Raw genomic sequence first — 21,334 nt, forward strand, 5'->3', positions numbered from 1 at the left:
TGAAGTTTCAAAGCAATCGGACTTGCGGTTTCAGAGAAGAAGGCAATTGTTGACGGACGCTGGACGACGACGGAAAATCAACCTACTTGATAAGCTCCGCGCTAAAAAACACACCAAAAATGGGTGGGTGACTGTAAGAAATTCATGAACTTTTTCATGAACTATAATGCTACACACTGTTTCAAGTTCTTCATGAACTTTAATACTACAAATTTTGTTTCGAGTTCTTCGTAAAGTATAATACTGCAAGGTTTTTTCAAGTTCTACATGAACTATAATACAAGTAAGAAAGTGCACATGCAACGAAGTCTACAATACAGAAGCTGATACACAAAGTTTCTTAGCACTCCACTTTATTTCAATTATTTACAAAAGTTGAAAGGATGATATTACATTACTCTCCTTTACTCTGTAACACCAATATGAACTTGATGTGAGCGTTTCTGTGAATAATTTATTCCCTGTTCACAAGTACATTCCTTCAGAAAACTGGCAGTGACAGGCAGAACCCACTACTATCTGGAAGATGAAATCAACCACTAGGGCTTGACAGGATGGGAAATAAGACAAGACAGATATTTTCCCACATAAACTGCAGAGAATACATAGTCTTTGGTATCATCATTATCCCTATCATATTCCAGATATGAGAATGTTGTTTGTTTATGCAGCAAGAGGGCAAAATTGTTCCCGTGTTTTTTGTAACCCTTCTCCAAAGATCTTACAGTCTTTCCCATGGAATCTGAAGCACCTATCAAATTTCCCAAGATTCTGAATGTTGGAATTACTGATGCAGCATACTTGCCAAGTTTAGTTCCTTCCATCAGTCAACATGATAACGTTGGAGGAAACTGCACCTGATCATGGTGGCACTTTGTTGATGCCAAGATTCTTAAATACAAGAACTCTATACACCTGTACAGTAAGTATAGACATACATTTCAGCAAAAGTTACCCTGTCTGAAATTCACACTCAGATTGTATCTCAGCACATTTGGAAGAAGGCCTGCTCAGATCACAGAAAATATAACTTGAAGCAAAGGCCAACATCAGAACCATGCATGTGTTCACTGTTTTGCTGTTGCTAGTCTGAGAACACAGTCCACAGTTGGTTCATAGTAGTCCATTTTCTTTCCTCCAGTTTCTGAAAACAAATGACGAAACATTGCTTTAGATTATGAAGACCTTTTTACTCAATTTTATGAATATCTGATAAATTAAAGTAATTTGTTCTTTCTGGATATGAGTTGCACCTGAATGGTTGGTGTTTGGTTCAAATCCATATTCTTTTCCACTAAGATATATTCGATGCATCTTTCATCAAGTCAGTAGGGATGCAATAAAAAAATTCAGGGAGATACAATTTTCCTTCAGTGACCATATCTAATCCAGGGTCAATATACTAGAGTCACTTAAAATTCAAGGATTTTCTTTTCAGCAATTTTCAAGGACTTTTGAAATTCAAAGTACCATTTTAAAGATATCATTTTTACAATTTATCATTCTTATATATCATTTTACATATCATTTTTACAATATCACGACTGATCATCTAGTTAGTTTTGAAATTGTGGGTTGATTATCAATTTTCCAGAACTTTCCAGGACTCAATTTCATTTTCAAGGATTTTTCCAGGACTTTCCAGGAGGCTTTAAAATTCAAGGAGCATATTTACCCTGCAAAGCATGGACGTTGGTACATTTCATTTTCCTCTCGCTGGTAACTGTTCCAGCTTCAAATAACACTTTGGGGATTCAATTTTTAACATCACACATAAATGCTTTCTATCAAAGCATGTGAAGTGCCGTAGTTGAAACAAACACATATCTGATCCCAGTCACTATAATGCTCTGCTGTTTTCATATCAACAGTCAATGTATGCCAAAAATTTTCTTGAAGTATGCTTTTGTGCAATAAAGAGACGATACTTCAAAACTATTGCTTTGGTGACACACACATGGGAAAAGAAGGTTTTCAGTTTGCTTCATCAGAAAAGTTCTGTCAGGTATGAGGTGTATCTGTAATTCTGTGAACAGAGTTGCTGACTTGAGCTGTGTGTTGATATGTGAAAAATACCGGAGAGTAGGATTTATCATATGTACCTTCTGAACTCTTCCATGGATCTGAGAATAGTGAACACTTCCTCATAGTCCTTGTGAGTTTGGTGATGCATCCTAAATCCAGTAACATCTAGAGACAAATGAACAAAGAAGACAAAACTGAAGAGCAGGACTTTCAATGTTTTCCTTTGAACACTCTGCTAAAATGAGACCTTTGGTTTGCATACATGAATTAAAGCAAGTTTTCCACATATAGCTCAGATGATGAATAATAGCAAGAGTTCCACACACAGCTCAGATGATGAAGCTATGCTACGGGTAATGGTATACCATTGTTTACTATTATTATTGTTATAGTTTTCTATGAATCTTTGACATATGAAGGGGTGAGCATTACCAACAAGACTAAATGTCTCCCACCAAAATTTCATAAATATGACAGATTTCTCCAATAGCAGTCATTTTTTGGGACTACCATCTCTTATGGCTTCTATGTTTTTCCACACTGTATTTTTAAAACTGCTCTCGATATTACCCAAATTTTATTTTCTATATTTACTTTAATGACATGGCCTGTATGAAATCCTAACTCACAGATCTACCTACAATCATGGACTTGCTGAATGTTGAATAGGTTGTTTATCATGCCCTGTGATCATTCACCTCATTAGTAACATTGTTCTTTTTCTTGCTTTCTTGTGAACAAGTTCCAGAAAGTTGGATACAACTAATAATCAAAGTAATAAGGACAAACAAACATTCAAGAGTGAAACAAATATTAAGTTTATCGAGCTTGTGACTGTTCGTGCATTGACTACAGGACTACCAACCTGTAGAAGTTGTGACTGTGAATGCATTGACTACAGGACTACCAACCTGTAGAAGTTGTGACTGTGAATGCATTGACTACAGGACTACCAACCTGTAGAAGTTGTGACTGTGAATGCATTGACTACAGGACTACCAACCTGTAGAAGTTGTGACTGTGAATGCATTGACTACAGGACTACCAACCTGTAGAAGTTGTGACTGTGAATGCATTGACAAAAGGACTACCAACCTGTAGAAGTTGTGACTGTGAATGCATTGACTATAGGACTTCCGATCTGTAGATGTTGTGACTGTGAATGCATTGACTATAGGACTACCGATCTGTAGAATGATGTTGTGACTGTGAATGCATTGACTATAGGACTACAGATCTGTAGATGTTGTGGCTGTGAATGCATTGACTATAGGACTACCGACCTGTAGATGTTGTGGCTGTGAATGCATTGACTATAGAACTTCCGATCTGTAGATGTTGTGACTGCGAATGCATTGACTATAGGACTTCCAATCTCTAGATGTTGTGACTGTGAATGCATTGACAAAAGGACTACCAACCTGTACAAGTTGTGACTGTGAATGCATTGACTATAGGACTACCGACCTGTAGGTGTTGTGACTGTGAATGCATTGACTATAGGACTACCGACCTGTAGATGTTGTGACTGTGAATGCATTGACTATAGGACTACTGACCTGTAGATGTTGTGACTGTGAATGCATTGACTATATGGCTACTGACCTGTAGATGTTGTGACTGTGAACACATTGACTATAGGACTTCTGATCTGTAGATGTTGTGACTGTGAATGCATTGACTATAGGACTTCCGATCTGTAGATGTTGTGACTGTGAATGCATTGACAAAAGGACTACCAACTGGTACAAGTTGTGACTGTGAATGCATTGACTATAGGACTACCGACCTGTAGATGTTGTGACTGTGAATGCAATTGACAAAAGGACTACCAACCTGTAGATGTTGTGACTGTGAATGCATTGACTATAGGACTACTGACCTGTAGATGTTGTGACTGTGAATGCATTGACTATAGGACTACCGACCTGTAGATGTTGTGACTGTGAATGCATTGACTATAGGACTTCCGATCTGTAGATGTTGTGACTGTGAATGCATTGACAAAAGGACTACCAACCTGTACAAGTTGTGACTGTGAATGCATTGACTATAGGACTACCGACCTGTAGATGTTGTGGCTGTGAATGCATTGACTATAGGACTTCCGATCTGCAGATGTTGTGACTGTGAATGCATTGACTATAGGACTTCCGATCTGTAGATGTTGTGACTGTGAATGCATTGACTACAGGACTACCAACCTGTAGAAGTTGTGACTGTGAATGCATTGACTACAGGACTACCAACCTGTAGATGTCATGACTGTGAATGCATTGACTACAGGACTACCAACCTGTAGAAGTTGTGACTGTGAATGCATCGAGAAAAGGACTACCAACCTGTAGAAGTTGCTGTGTTGATACTGGATGAAGCACACTGTTGTATTTGTCAAGGATGTTGTTGTGACTGATTCCAGGTGAGTTCATTATGTAAAGCAACAATCCATTCAGCATTTTTCTGAGGGAAGTTGGATTTGGTTTGCCTTCCACTGTTAGCCATGGATGCGATACAAATTCTACTGGTTCAAAACAACTGCAAGGAATTTGATATTATAACTGGTACATTAGACTTGGTGAAATTGCTGCTCTCCTCTGCTGAAGGACATATATCAACAGGTCAAAGGAAACATCCTAAGTAAAACTGCTATGAGCAGTAGCTCGGAAGATCATACCTGATAGGAAGATTTTGGTTATTTAAAGCAAATGAAGGAGTATGAAACTAATGCTATTGAGCAGCTGATTGGCTATTTTGGATGATTCACTGGTGATGATCGGCTATTTTGGAATGATTCACTGATGATGGTTGGCTATTTTGGAATGATTCACTATTGATGATTGGCTATTTTGAAATGAACCACTGATAATGATTGGCTATTTTGGAATGATTTACTGACAATGATTGGCTATTTTGGAATGATTCACTATTGATATTTGGCTATTTTGAAATGAATCACTGACAATGATTGGCTATTTTGGAATGATTCACTACTGATATTGGCTATTTTGAAATGAATCACTGATAATGATTGGCTATTTTGAAATGATTCACTAATGATGATTGGCTATTTTGAAATGAATCACTGACAATGATTGGCTATTTTGGAATGATTCACTAATGATGATTGGCTATTTTGGAATGATTCACTGATGATGAATAGTCAGCCAACAAATAAGGTGCAATCTTCTGACATGCTGCTCATTGAAAAACAGAAAAAGATTTTGTAAGCAATGACTGGGATCTACTGATATCTGATTGAAAGTGGTTTGCCTTCACAGTGTCCTCTATGATTCACTAGCAAGAGTATTAACTTGACATCAATTCCAAAAAGACAGATTGATTGACTGGCATATCTCTGGGACATGAAGTCTGTCAAAGTTCAGTCAGTTTCCTTGGGTGGCAGAAGTCTGGATGTGTCCTATTCCCAGCGAAAAAGTGACAAATTGTTCATAAACATATCAGATACAGTTGAGCCAAGTCGGGGCTACAAAACTGGAGAACCAAGTTGGGGCTACAAAACTGGAGAAATCACAACTGGTTCATGGATAACAGAAGCAAACATTTCTGTAGTTACAGAATCATGAGGGGCATCTGGGACAGGCTTGATAAACGATGAGTACAATAAATTTACAAAATTATTTCAAAACTATATCTGATCTGATGCTATACAATCATGGCAGAAAATTGAGGTACAATGTCGACAGGACTTGAGATAGAATAAGAAATAAAAAACGACATGAGATGCACTTACTCCTCCTCATGTTTGTCTTGTTTGCTATCATCTATCTTATCTCTCCTCTCTCCACTGTCAGTGCGTGCCTTCTTCTTCTGATGTGATGTTCTATCACTCCCACTTCCAACTGAGGTAGCTTTGGAAATTTTCAATGAATGTATCAGCCATGGTGAGGCATACTCCTTAGCCACAAGGGTGGCTATACTTATGCCAACCTTAGTCACCTGTCAGAATGGTGAAATGGAAAACTTAGAGATGTGCATTTCACAAAGTTCTTTCTTAATTTAACCTAAATCATGAAGTGTAATATCATCATTGGAATAACTGTTTTGAGATTGCCATCATAGGTTTTGAAGATGAGAAATCAACATTAAAGATCTATCTTCCTTTTTTTTTACTTTATGCAGTCAGTGTAACTGAAAATGAAAAGTTGGTAGATTCTATTATGGACAAGTCATTTGCAATGATGTATGGTGCAACTGGATTCAAATGTAACCAAATGAACGTCAAAAACTATGTACAGTGTACTGATTATAATGTGTGATGTCACAGTGCATTATCATAAACAAACCTGGCCATGCTCAGTGGTATGGCATACAAAAAAATCAAAATATGACATAATGGTAGGTTGCTGTCCTCGCACACTAATTTTGAAATAATTCAGTTCAGATAATGCTGTGCTATTACTCTAGATATGTAAAAAATTGCAACAAAACAAAGCAAAATCAACATGCACCAGTATGTTTTAAAAAAGTTGGTTCTGGAATAGCGTGGTGATGGTAATGAATGTGTAAAATCATATTGTGATTCAAAGTAATTTGTATACATAAAACATGCAACATAGACTGATATCCTTGTACTAACTTTGAAAATATCAGTCAAGGGATATCTTAGTTCTGGCTATATGTAGACATGAAAGAATTGTAACAAAATGGCCGCCTGGCAACCATATTTGATCTTGCAGCGAAACAAGTTATTGCATATACATATGACATACACTTATATCTATGTACTAACTTTGAAAGAAATTGGTCTGCACATCTCTAATTAACGCTTATGGGTGGACAGATGGATAGACACACGGACCAACAGATGGATGTGAGCAAAAAATGCCTCTGTCTGACTTTGTCTGCAGGGACTAATAAAAATTGGGGTATGATATGGAATACTGCATTCTACGTGTATATTATATATTATTGCCTGGATACGTGGGTTTATGTGCCCGAGAGCAGGTGACAATTTGCCCAACGACAGGAGGGCAAATTGTCTCCTGCTGGGAGGGCACATAACCCATGTATTCAGGCAATACCGGTAATATTTTCATGACATGCTTCTTCACAGTTAATGCTATATAACATTTAGTTACATGCAAGGCATTTTCAAACAATTTTACCATTATAAACCAGCATCAAACATATTTTAACGAAGTCAAAATAGGAGTGCATGCATGGATATTTTACATCTAGCGTTAATTGTCTCCTTTGACGTCGAAAACGTCGAAGGGCTTCGCTGGACCAGGTAACCATGGAAACTGGTCAGTACATCATTCACCGGCCCGCTAAACTTCCCAGATGTTCCTATTCAAATCAATGCACTGATTTAGACTCATATAGAGGCATGTAATAAAAGAAAACAGAATATTGTCTGTGACTTGTACATACCAAAGAACTATTCAACAGTTCATTCACTGATTTATCCATCACATCTTCTGAAATGCCATATTTTGCTGCCACATGGTAAGATCAGATACTGGTACCCCAAACTCTTTCTTTTCCTCGATGAGCCCATAGACAATTTTCAATGCAACTGTTAGAGCTTCCTCATCCTTGTGACCTTTAACCTGTTTGATGACATCATCAAGTGTTGTAGCCTCAGTTTTGACCATGGTATCTTTGCAGTAATCTACAAGTTTTCTTGATGTTGGCAACTGTAAGATGTCTCCCACATCACCAGATGATTGAAGATCTTCTAGACAGCTCTGGTCCTTTTCAAACCTTATCCTAGCCTTGTTGTCTGATTCAGATGTTGCTATGGCAGTGGATACAGTACAAGAATTGACAACTATATTGTCTTGTGGGTTCAAGTTTCTCTGAGTGACGATCCCAGGGGCATACTGACCCCGATACAGAAGTAAGTTTGACCTTGAAGCCTGGCGTGGAGTCACATCAAATGTTATGTTTGGCAAACTTGACACATTGCTGGGTGTTTCCCTGCCTGAAGTGTTTGTTGGGGGTTCATAGTCCTTAGATGTGCTTGGCTGGGGATCTGAAGTGTTTGTTGGGGGTTCATAGTCCTTAGATGTGCTTGGCTGGGGATCTGAAGTGTTTGTTGGTGGTTCATAGTCCTTAGATGTGCTTGGCTGGGGATCTGAAGTGTTTGTTGGGGGTTCATAGTCCTTAGATGTGCTTGGCTGGGGATCGGATATCTTGGACACAGTTGCTGTTTTTGACAATTGGGCAGCTGGAGTGTCTGAATTGGTTGCAGAAGACACATAAGTTGCTTTTAAGGAACTCTTTGCTGCTGATGTACGAGCAGAGGCACGTGTTAACGTGATCAGTTCACTGATGTCGCTGTTACTAACCACACCATCACTGTCATCAGATGCACCTGCACTGGTAGTATTGCTGGCTGACTGTTTGCCACCAGCCACAACTTGGCTTTCCAATAATTCACTGTCAACCACAACAACTTGATCTGGAACAACTACATCCATGGCAAGCTGAAAAGACAACAAACATTTGAAAACAGCGTTTAATTTCAGATGAATGAACATCCTATTTAACAAGTCTTTGTAAATGACATATTCCCTGCTATTGACGGAAATCATGGTGAAGTGAAATTGATCAAAGCATATCCAGAAAATGGCTGAGAAACTATTATAGGGACAAAGTCGGCCATTTTTCATGAAGTTGGTTTGATACGAGACACTACTTATATTGTTTGGCATGTTGCAAGATACTGAATGAATGGGTGACCATGCATATCATTCGACCCCGGTTTTAGACACGATAAACGGACCCATCGTGAAAATGAATTAATGGTCATGACCATTAATTCATTTTCACAATGGTTTTATTTGTCTTAAACTGGGGTCGAAGTATCAAACAAAATTCATGAAAAATGGCTGACTTCGTCCCTTTAACCTTGTATTGGTATACCAGTACATGACATGTGCAATGTTGATAATACAAATGGAATTAGATTAGCTAACTTTGTGTAATAGTTGGGTAATAGATGTGGCTATATTTATAGTGAGTGTGAAACAGTCAGAACAAAATGGCTGCCATATAATACTGTATTGCAAAGAAATTTGGTCCAGATGTGAGTACTGGTTTTGGACAAGGAAAAATCAGAGCAAAATGACTGCCTAGCTACCATATTGAATCATATTGCTAAAAATATTAGACACACACATGTAGTATGTCATACCGTGTTGTCTTTGTGGCCAATTTGAAAGAAAACAGCTAAAACATGTCTGTGTAATGGCTAGAGACATGTAAAAATCAGAACAAAGTGGCCACTTGGCAAACATATTGGATCATACCATAAAATGATTCAATGTATACAAATGTATATATGAGTCACAGTGTATTGTTTTTATGCCAAGCTTGAAAGCAATCAGTTGAGGCATATCTGAGTAATGGCTTTAACCATGAAACATAGGGCCAAAGTCCCTGAAGCTACTATAGACATGGATACAAAATTAAGTATTTCCTGACTGTATGAAATTATCTCACTAAGGTCATCCTGGGGAACCAAATATTAAAGCTGTCTGACCAGCGGCTTTGAAAAAACAAGTGACTCAACAGTTGACAGAGCTCTGCTGTGTTATGTAGAGAATAACCTTTTGTGACACATGTATTGATGAAGAAGGTGGATATCTTTGATAGCTCATTTCAGGATGGCCTGACCAAAAATGGAAAAAAATTCCATAAAAATACAGATTTGCACATTTCATCAGACTATATTAGTCTATAATAGCAAATAAACGAGAGTTAATTACATTCTAATTGAAGTAAAAAAGGCTTGCTTAAATCAAGATTTACGTAATAAAAAAACAGCATATCTGTCAGGTTATAAAGACTCTTAAGCTGGTTATCTTTTAATATATTATTTTCATCCTATTAACCAAGCACATTTTAACTTTCACATTAACTTGTAAGTAAGTTCTGTTGAATAAGTTGAGACTGTACGTACTCAGAGAAAGCACACTGAAGAGACAAATGTTTGAAACTTAAGAAGTTCAAGGTCATCAAAAGCATTATAAGGAATCACGTTACACTTTCATTGCACTGTTTACACAGATTGCATAATTGCTATAAATAGCACATGAGGAATCTTACAGCCCAGCTTTACCATAAAAACCCTATCACTTTGACCACTCTTTTAATTGACCACTCTATTTTTTTCCTCAAAAAGTAATCTTATTTTATCCTTACCAAGTCAACCATAAATGGAAATTAGAACTTTCTTTATCTCTATTTATTTGACCACCCTATCATGACAAACTATTATGAGCAATTTCTTTTAGATAACATAAATGGTGGTTCAGAATATATCAAAGTTGGGATTCAGGAAAGTTGCCTTTACATGTTTAATCCTCCAAGATGGTAAGCATTTCACTATGAACTGTCAAATAAAAGTTGAACCTTCTGATAATTGCACACTAAAATTATTTTGGCTTTGATGATTTCCTAGTTAATTCAATTATTTTTCAATTATTTAAATCATATTAATTATTTTTTTCTTGGTGAATTGATAGGGTTTATACAGTACAAGAATTACATACAAATTTTGACCAAAAATGACAAAAAAATTCCTTAAAAATACACATTTGCATATTTCATCACAATTTGAACAAATCTAAGTTGGGTTATCCCTAGGGACCTGTATACCAAATAACAAAGCTGTCTGACCAGCGGTTATGAGAAGAAGATTTTTTACCAAAAACACCTTTTTTGGCATTAATTTGCCTACTTTCAACAATATCAAAAATAAAAAAAACCAGTTTCTCAAAATCATATTTTTAATCTACACAACAAATATCAAATCAGTAAGTCTGCGGTTCTCAAGATATTTGAGTGGACGGACGCCTCACAAACGGACATACATACATACATACATACATACATACATACAGACTGACGACTGACGCCGGACGGATACCCATCCAATAGCTTCTATAGACTATAGTCTACAGTAGCTAAAAACTGGAAACAAAATGGCCGCCTTATGGCCATATTGGATTGTATTGAAAAACAAATTGATGTGCATTATATTAAACTTTTTAAAGAAATCAGCCAGGGAATGTCTGAAATATATGTGTGGATGGACGCACACATGCACACAAACAGCTAATCTATAAGTGCCTACAGACTTTGTCTGCAAGGACTAATTAAGTCATAATGTACCACATTTTGTGAACTGGCATCTTCTACAGATTGGTTTCCAATTACAAGAATCTGATGTTGAGATGTAATCAGTGATGAGCATATCCCAAGAATAAGCACAAATGAATCCAATGTGTCTGTATTTGCAAGTATTTCACTGTCTGTCTTTTCGTAATACGCTACTCAGTCTCTACTATGGCATACATGTAAGACACTTTAGCTAAATATTAAAATTATGGTCTGTTCACCTTGTTCATGCTCATAAGTGTTGCAATACAGCAAACAGTGCCCCCGGTGGCCTGTGTTGGAAACTTCAACCACTGATTTGATTTGTCTGCAAGAAGTAAACACATGTTAACCCATGCGATAACATTCAAAAACTGAATCTCTGATGAATTTCTTCTTTTATGAATGACAGTCATACTGGACAACCACATGATAAATTTTGTGCAATGATTTTTTGCAATAAAATGAAATACATAAGAAGATGAAACAGGCCTAATTACTTTTGGTTAATGTAAATCATTACAAGACAAAAGGAATTCTTAATTGTAATGCATACATAGTAACTCCTGGGTATTCAAAACTTTTTGATAGGTAGGTAGGCAAGAAAAGAAAGGGTTTTACAGAAAGTGTATTATCCTCCATGGATGAGAAAACTTGGAAAGAGTTTGCCAACAGTGGAGAGTATCCAGTGTCTGGCTTACAAACTAACACTCACATTCAAAGTACACAGAAGTGAAATGTGAAAGAGATAATAAAAAAGCTGAAAACTCACCTGATGAGCCTTTAAGTAGTTCTTGAAAGAAATTGTTTGTTTCTTGGAATAAAGTGACTGGTGTAAGACTCAAAAAATACCTGTGGTATTTCACAGACAACTGGTAGGACATGGCAGCAAACGGTACATGACGAGTGGTCTTACAACCTTCAACAGGTCGCTGAAATAAAAATTCTGAGATTTATTTGTCATCACATGCATGATACGGAAGTCACAAAGCAGGTTATACCCAAAAGGCACTACTTTTGAAAATTTTATATGAATTACATTTTTTTCTTGGGTGTCTGACTTGGATTTTCCTTGTCATGAAATAGCATTACCTTAATGAATCTACACACTACAATCCTGATTGGATGACAAAACCAATGAATAATTGAATCAACCAATCATAATTTAGAAACAATGTCAAGTAGCACCTGTGAAGTAAACTGTATAGAACGTTTGGTAACAGTGTAGAGTAACTGACCTTTCTGTTGACAAGGCCTTTGTTCCGGAGTTCATTGAAAGCTGCTTCTAACTGTTCACTTGGATATTTCTCATAGACTTTAAAAACTTGGTGAGAATTGTATTCACTTGAGTCCATGGCCAGTGTTATCTGAAGTACAAATAAAGTTGGTGTGTGAAATATGGTAAAAAAAAATATACTGCAAAATATGAACAAGAGACCAAACCAATAATATGAGCATCGGTTGACTGTGCTCTGTTACAATGAATGTGTTTAAAACACTTGAGGGCCAGTGGCTGTAACTTTTGGGTTTTTTTTTTCACTATTATTGTTTCTTATGTCAACTATAAATTCTTGTTTTATTAACTAGAGTAGGTAGAGATACAGGTTATTCAGCATCAACTTAGTCTGTACATTATTGTTGACAAGTGAATTCTGGTCCAGACCATAATCAAAGAGCATTCTGCACTTATATATACTGTGTTGACAAGCTAAATGATTGGAGTTTTGGCATGCTTTTGGTAATAGAAATAGAACTTGCAGTTTAGATGCGAAACAAAAATTGTGTAAAAATCATTACAAATGCAATCCGAACTAATTTTGGAATATCCGATCAAATTTTGGAATTTCGTTTGAATTTCATATTTTCTCGACAGATATTAATGTTACCATAAAACTGAATATAATTGTACCATAACTTCCCAAATAAGAGATTTCACATCCCAAAAAATGACTTTTTAAAATTCATATTCACAAAACAATTCAGCTGAATTTTTGGATGAACATTTTCTTCAGTAAAAAAATTCAGCTGATTTTTCAGAAGGACACATTGTTAAGTAAAAAATCAGCTAAATTTTCAGAAAGACACATTGTTCAGTAAAAAATCAGCTAAATTTTTGAAAATTGGCTGAAATTTTCAAACAATATCTAAAAAATCAGCTAAATGTTTGTATAAAAACTAGATATGCGGCTGATTTTTCAGATAATATATAAAAATCCAGCTGATAATTCTGTTAACAAAGAAATATTCACCAGAATTTTTCAGCCGTTGCAAATCAGCTGAAAAATCAGCTGAATTTTTGACAGATTAATGTAATCCCAAGAAAATTCAGCTGAATCAAGAAAATTCAGCTGAATTTTTTGCTGATTACATACTTTTGGAACAGTGTGGCACAAAGTCTAGGATTACAAATTTAAATCTAGGGTCATATTTGTAAACCTTCTACCAACATAAACTCATGACATAATATGGATTCAAGTAAGAGTGGTATTATTTTTCAGACTTCGAAATTCCAAAATTAGTTTGGATTCTGTTTACAATGTATGGCTACTGAAGTAGTGTAGCATCAACAAATGATTATTTTGAGCGCTGTCACTTTCATTACGTTCGTCTAAGTCTCAGTCTCTAAATCATGTACCTCTTCCCTCGGTATTTGTGTTTCAGCAACATGATTTCAAGCACTATAGAAGTATCTGACTAGATCCAATGACCTTTCCAGGTCAAGTATCTGATGCAATTCTTGACTACACCCTATGACCTTTCTAGGTCAAGAACCTGATGCAATCATTGACAAGATCCTATGACCTTTTAGGTCAAGTATCTGATGCAATCATTGACAAGATCCTATGACCTTTTAGGTCAAGTATCTAATGCCATTCTTAACTAGACCCAATGATCTTGCCTGCTTGATCCAATGACCCTGTTTCAATCCAATCAATATCTAAACCACTGACCTGTATCAAATTCATCAACTGAGCCTTGATGATGTCATCTCTACTTTTCAAGGATATAGCGTCACTGGCTTCTGATGTAATACCTATGGGTACAACTTTGTAGCGCTTGTAGAGTTCATCTAAGGTATCTGGTATGGCAAAGCTTGCCCCTCCAGGCAGGGAACTGTCAGATAAATACAGAAAATCAGTTACAACATACAAGAACTGTCAATATGTTCAAATATACTAATGTGACTGATATCTTTTACAGTGCTCTGCCCCACACTCTGATATCTTTCAAAGTGCTCTGCCCCTCACTGTGATATCTTTCAAAGTGCTCTACCCCACACTGTGATATCTTTTACAGTGCTGTGCCCCACACTCTGATATATCTTTCAAAGTGCTCTGCCCCACATTGTCAAATCTTTCAAAGTGCTCTGCTCCACACTATGATATCTTTTAAAGTGCTCTGCCCCACATTCTGATATCTTTCAAAGTGTTCTGTCCCACACTGTCATCTAGTATTTCTTAATTCCTAACACTAAATTGCAGTAACATGTCACACAGTTATGACAAAAAAATGATGGAATCCTAACATTATAATAGTTGCTATAAAATTTCATTGTCTCTGCTGGCATAATCTATGAATGTACCACATCTTTTTCACAGTTGTGATATAACTTAGCCCACCGTACCTGAATTTTTCTCTCGTCTTTTCTACAAGGTCTTTGTATTCCGTTGCACATACCTCAGGGTTGTCATAGTCACCTTTGATTTCAGCTATGTCCAGTAGTAATTCCTATGAATTAAAGATTGAAATAACACATGGAGTTTATTTGTGTGTGAGGGACACTGGACATTGTGAGGGACAGAGTGTATGCCGTCGCCATATACATTGAAGTGTGAGGGACACTTTTCATGCTGTCTACACATACATATTTGTTCAAAAGGATTTATTTGAATAAACTGAGAGACTTAATCAAAGGCTGAAATATTTAAACCTACAAGTTGAAAATTGAAAATACATCATGAAATTCGAGACTCTTACTTATATTCATTGCAAATTTCTATCTTTTCGTTGACTGTGGTGGTATCTGTAGGAGAGCAGAGAAAGTCCCAGCGTTGCATTCTACCAAACAAACTATTAATTTCTACTGCTCTATTTGACTGCCGCTATCTCTTTTGAACAAAGATTTTACATTTTACCACTTATACTCCAAACACAGGCTGAAACAGGAATTTCTCTAATTTCAGTCAAGATGACCTGATGACTAAGCAATCCAAACGTCTAGTTAGTAAATGAACAATATTTCATTCAAATATTATGTTTACGTCAGACCACGGTCAGTCAAGTACAAATTTTGGTGGTGTTGAATTCCTATTAATTTGATGACTTTAAATCATAATTTATTTTTTCTGATCAAATTCTAAGAGTTTCCTGCTAATACGTTGACCCGTCCTAGGCGTTGACAGGCAATGAAAGTCCCTGTGTTGCATGCTAACACATTGACCCATCCTAGGCGTTCACAGGCAGTGAAAGTCCCTGTGTCGCATGCTAACACATTGACCCATCCTAGGCGTTGACAGGCAGTGAAAGTCCCTGGTCGCATGCTAACACATTGACCCATCCTAGGCGTTGACAGGCAGTGAAAGTCCCTGTGTCGCATGCTAACACATTGACCCATCCTAGGCGTTCACAGGCAGTGAAAGTCCCTGTGTCGCATGCTAACACATTGACCCGTCCTAGGCGTTGACAGGCAGTGAAAGTCCCTGTGTCGCATGCTAACACATTGACTTGTCCTCAAGACAAAAATACACCATTGCAGGCATGTTGGTAAACATAATTTGAAGTACGATGTATTTCTTTCTCTGTGCTTTGATCTTTCAGTATGTCTTATAATAAGTTCTAAAACCAAAAAATATAACAAATATCTGAACATGTTATTTCCAAAGTATTTCTCTTCACATTAAAGAAACTTCTGAGTCACTTTTCTCACCTTATCTTGATAAACTTCAGCAAGGCAGATTTTGAGATTCAGAGCTGTCTGTGGATTGTTAAGGATATACTTTGATCTTCTATTTACAGCTGCTGAAGTTTTGTCTTTGGAGCACTACATAACAAAATAAATTCAAATACATCAGAAAAACTATGCACTGCAAATATTGTAACTGAATCAAAAGCTGATCATCTGCATTGTTTATCTCTGGCACAAAAGAATGAATTGACAGAAAGTGAAAAGCTGAAGCAAATAATCTTACCTCATAGCTTTCATGTAGGATGTCTCGTACAACACTCCATGGAACAAACTCTTTCTTCTTTTTGCTGAGAAGAGTGGATGCCACTTTACAAAGTAACAGCTATGGAAAACAAAATGCAACAATCAGAATAGAAAAACAACTATACTGTAGTAAATAGTCAACAAATGCAATAAAAGCTAATAGACTGAATAAACAAACTGACTCATGAAAGAATTTGAGATTTTGGTTTCATTCACACAAGTCAATGCTCTCTAAAAAGGCACATACATTTTGACCGGTAGTAGTTTTCAGGGTCCATACACAATAAGTCACAATTCAAGAATTTTCAAGGACTTTTTCACCAATTTTGAAGGACTTCTTGAGGTCCAAACTGCCATTTTCTGGGAATCATTTTCACAATATCACTTTTTTTTATCATTTAACATATTATTTTTTATAATATCATGACCCAATCATTTCATAGTTTTCAATAATCGTGGATGACTGGTCAATTTCCGAGGATTTAAATTCACTCTTAAGGGACTTTTTAAGGACTTTCCAGAAGGACTTTCTAGGAGTGTATGGGCCCTGAATTTTACACAAGTCAATTAAACACTCTTCTTGATAGTCAAGCATTTTCAATTTAGATATTCTTAGGTTATCAACCAGACAGAAAAAACATTTTATGAACCTGGTGCAGGGATTTAGAAAATTTGGTTGCAGTAGCAAAATAAAAGTACAGACAGTTACAAGTATTGTGTAGACATATTCAATTTGTGCAAACTGTCTGAGATGTTTCAGTAAACTGATATTTTCACAGCCAGTAAATTTTAGTTGACTGACAATCACTTTTGCCAGCTGCATGGTATTTTCTACATCCCAGCTGGTGGCAGAGTTAACTCATCAACCAGCAATTCACTTTTTGAATCTCATTCCAATAGTATACAAGTGCTTTTATCAAAGATTGTTAATTTTAATCTTTCTGTTTTGAGTTTTAGGAAGAAATGCTGAAAGCATTTATTTTTCATATAATGTCCTCATTGTTCATCCCTTGTTTTGTCTATCTACTTTGTCTTGTTACCACTTTTTGTTTCTTTTTAATAAAGCCTCCTATTAGTGCAGATGTAGATATGGCATATCATATCTGTGTTGACGTTTAAAAAAAAATAATTAAACAAATAAATAAGTAACTACAGTCTTCTTGAGTTTGAAACAAACATACAAATGAATAAATAAATATAAAATAAATAAATAAATAAATAAATAAATTTTTAGACTACTGGTTGTATGGTATGCTACACATTGCTTACAAGGCTATCTTCCTGTGCTGTCCATCCCACTCTCTGCTTTGTCATCTTCGCCAATGCTTTCACATCTGTGGCATCCTTTGGTCCTCCTTGAAATCAAGTCCATGAAGTAATCAAGTCAGTAATATAGAAATAACTGGCGACGCGCTGACCATTAACGTTTATTTGTGGGCAAGGGCGAGAGAAAAGCCAAAAATTAACGGCGAGGCTTGCCGAGCCAGTTAATTTGGCTTTCCTCGAGCCCGCGCCCACAATAAAACGTCAATGGTCAGAGCGGAGTCTGTTATTTCCATTATATTATCAGCGAACACAAGAAAACCGTCAAAATTTGCGTCAGGAGCGAACGACAACTGGGCCCCAGAAACTGAGCAACACGCGACGCATTGTCACGCGCGCTGTAAAAAATTGGCAAATCCGGAGATGTTTTCAGAAAAAAGTATCTCAACTTGACCTACAAGTGCTCCATTTTATATGATTTACGTTGAGCTGTAAAAGTTACGATACTTTGAGTTGTCAATCTTATTATTCATTTCACAGGCATGTAAACAAACCATTACTGTGTATTTGTGGTCAGTCACGTGGTTCAGCTGGATCAATCAAAATGTGACGGACAGGGCATGGTAATATAATACATAATATGGCATTTTGCACCTGTATGCCTGATTTGCCTTTTGTGTTCAATCAATCAATCAAATAATTCTGAGTACTAATGTACCATGCATTCAAACTGCATGGTTTCATCAACATAAACTATTACTCTATAAAGAAGGTGGAGTTTTTAATATGAATCTGTTCTGGAATTTCTGATAGCATGCATTATCAAATAATGGCATCAAAGTTAACTCAAAATTCATGAATCAAATATTGCATTAGAACTGACCCACCATGACATGCGGATTTATTGAATTAACACTGATAAAATTAGAATCTTCGGTCCATATGAAAGAATAAGAAGTCTGACTGTATATAAACCTGGGTAGTATCCATATCACCTCAATAAGTTACATAAAAAAGCTCTCACTTGTTCTCTTTGAAAGTTTGGCTATCTTTGGTTTCTTTCTAAAGAGAGCTTTGCCAGATGCTACTGCTTTCTTCCTTTTCTTTCCCGGTTCACTGACTGCCTTCACAGTCCGTTTTCTTGGTTCAGATACTAATTGGATGAGGGCATCTGGAGTCAATTCACCTGTGAATTTCCACCAACATAAATGCAGACTCATTAATATAAAGAACTTGAGGTACAGTTGATCTCAAAGACCCTCATAACTGATACAACTTTGCAAGTTTCAAAACAGCATGTACACCAAATGTAACATCAAAAGATTTCATGATATCTTTGCCTGGCATTTGAATCAACCAATATTGCTTAAATTAAATACATGTGTGTGCATGTTCAGGTCCACATATGCAATTTTCAAATATGCATACAGGTAAAGCCGTGAGTTATACTGTTACACGACATCAGATAAAACATTGCCTTACTATGAAATCTCCAGGGGATTATATAAAGGAAAATTTTCCACAAGTTTTATGGTGTTAGTGCAAACTTTGGAACAGTTTCTCTTACATCAACATGAATAAAGGGTTCAAAATTTATTTGTTGTTAGTGGTCCATGTAGACTACCAGATTCCAATTTTTGTAGTTGATAGCAAATTTTTATAATAATAATAATAATAATAATAATAAAGTACATTTGTAATGCGCCTAGGCACAGAATGTAATTCTGCCTCAAATGGTTGAGGTCCATTGCTCAAAAGTGGGCCAATTACTTATTTTTGCACCATTTCACCCCATTTTTATATGTGTATATAATACACGCAGTATATGTATATATATGTTTCAATATATATAGTAGAATATATGTTGGAATCTCTCTCTAGAAGTCTATTACTTATACGTAGTGAGGCACTTTTGATGTCACAAAAATAAATTGAACATTTAAATTACGTCCTTCTATGTGAGCCCCAGCCTATATTTGAGTAAGGTTGGTTTCTAGCTCGGTATGTAGTTTACTGGTGCAACCGCCAAAACATGGTGTGGTCAATGCAGACAACCACAAATAGAAACTGTTGGTCAAAAACAGAAATTTGGTGATCATTTGACACATGACAACCTATTATTTTGAACCCTTGGATCACTATGAACATTTGTAAACAACCAAATTTCTATAGTTTTAACATCGGCATCAGCTAATCTATGCCTTCTGGGAAAGAGTGTTGATTTTTGTGGGTTTTTGGAAGAAATATTTCCTAAGTCTGTTCCTGATGCATTTATACGTAGACCCTTTCATCCCTCATCTACAGAACAATTGAAAACAGTGGAGTGAAACAAAAATGAAACCAATGACGGAACATTATACAATGTTCAGTACACAGCATATTTATATACTATACTCTCTCTTACCAGAAGTGGATGCTACGCCCTCCATCAAGACATCTCTCATGGCTTTTGATGATGGTGTTGCACTAAGTGAACTGCCAAATGTTGTAGCAGAGCGTGGGTGTTTGTCAATCTTTGGTACAATCCAGTGCCAATTTCTTTTCAGATGCCTAACAAAATCCACATGTACAAAATACAAGCAAAAATTCATACAAGCAAAAATTCACTAAGCATATCTTTTGTTTTAATTCCTCATAATATTCTGTTTGGAGTGAGAATGAACAAAAGGGCAAACAACTTACTTTACTTTCTGCCACAAATTTTTCACTTAAAGAGCCAATAATTCTTCCTTTTTTATGATTTTTTCGCTATTTTTGTTTTTAATGTCACCCATAATTTCTTGTTTTACTCCCCAAAGCATGTTGATATATACAGTATTCAGCTTCTAAACTCAGCCTGTACATGTGTAAACTGCATTGTTATTGTTGAAAATTGAGTTCTGGTCCAGACTAGAATTCAAATGTAAATAATAATGGTGCATTTTACACATATCGATGTTATGTTGACAAGCTATATAATGGGTGTTTCAACATTCTTTTGGGCATAGAATAAGAACTTACAATTGACATATAAGATATAAGTAATGAAAAAATTGTCAAAAGTTAGCGTTACTGGCCTCCTAAGAAGGTAAATGATGGAAAGAGCCGCTTGTTGAAAGTTTTCCACTGAGAAGTCACATTTGAACTCACGTTGCACAGACATTTTATTCTATTTAATGTTGCAGTATTGCAACTTGTCGACATAGTAACTTTAAAATACTGTCCAACTTAATGTTCAAATAACGTACGCATAGAAGCTGGAGTCCATGCCTCCTGCTCCTTGTCCATCTCCTGGAATGGTACCATTATCCTGTAGGGGTGGCCGGCTGATGTCATCTACTGATATCACTAAGTCTTTTATAGTGTTTGCCAATGCACCTCCAGCACTGCTTGTCTCAGGCTCTGTGTCATTAGCAGTTTTCTTTCTAGCCTTACGCACCACACCTGCCAAGTACATAGATGCAAACATGGTATACATAAGGAAAATATTCGTAATTCAAAAGAAATGTGCTTCTTGTACCACTGGATATTTTATATTTAGGGATTATGTGTGCCTTAACTTTTAGAGATCATGGTTTACAGAGAATTCCTTTATCCTCTATCCTGCCAAGCTATTACTTTCCCAGCTTGGCAAATCAGTAAAAAGTGTTACTTGGCTAAAAGCTATACATAATATATATTTTCACCTATTAGGTATGGTGTATCATGTCATCTCACGCACAATCCGAG

At 36.3% G+C, this 21,334-nt stretch overlaps 1 protein-coding gene across 2 annotated transcripts in view; it reads right to left on the reverse strand.

Annotated features, from left to right (window-relative positions):
- Positions 1-336: 336 nt before the first annotated feature.
- LOC139135788 (general transcription factor 3C polypeptide 1-like) overlaps positions 337-21,334 on the reverse strand; it is a 47,507-nt gene continuing 26,509 nt past the window's right edge. For both annotated transcript variants that reach the window (XM_070703489.1, XM_070703488.1), the window contains 16 exons: positions 20,854-21,049; positions 20,031-20,176; positions 18,651-18,812; positions 17,633-17,718; positions 16,344-16,442; positions 16,082-16,195; positions 14,780-14,883; positions 14,106-14,268; positions 12,393-12,521; positions 11,927-12,086; positions 11,397-11,482; positions 7,420-8,477; positions 5,777-5,982; positions 4,368-4,560; positions 2,103-2,190; positions 337-1,144 (listed from right to left, as the gene is read on the reverse strand). In XM_070703489.1, the coding sequence (XP_070559590.1) occupies positions 7,458-8,477; positions 11,397-11,482; positions 11,927-12,086; positions 12,393-12,521; positions 14,106-14,268; positions 14,780-14,883; positions 16,082-16,195; positions 16,344-16,442; positions 17,633-17,718; positions 18,651-18,812; positions 20,031-20,176; positions 20,854-21,049 (2,465 nt within the window). In that variant the 3' untranslated portion in view covers positions 337-1,144; positions 2,103-2,190; positions 4,368-4,560; positions 5,777-5,982; positions 7,420-7,457. The remainder of the gene's footprint in view (positions 1,145-2,102; positions 2,191-4,367; positions 4,561-5,776; positions 5,983-7,419; positions 8,478-11,396; positions 11,483-11,926; positions 12,087-12,392; positions 12,522-14,105; positions 14,269-14,779; positions 14,884-16,081; positions 16,196-16,343; positions 16,443-17,632; positions 17,719-18,650; positions 18,813-20,030; positions 20,177-20,853; positions 21,050-21,334) is intronic.

The sequence above is a fragment of the Ptychodera flava genome, chromosome 6 (assembly GCF_041260155.1).
Source record: "Ptychodera flava strain L36383 chromosome 6, AS_Pfla_20210202, whole genome shotgun sequence".
Taxonomy (NCBI): Eukaryota; Metazoa; Hemichordata; class Enteropneusta; family Ptychoderidae; genus Ptychodera; species Ptychodera flava.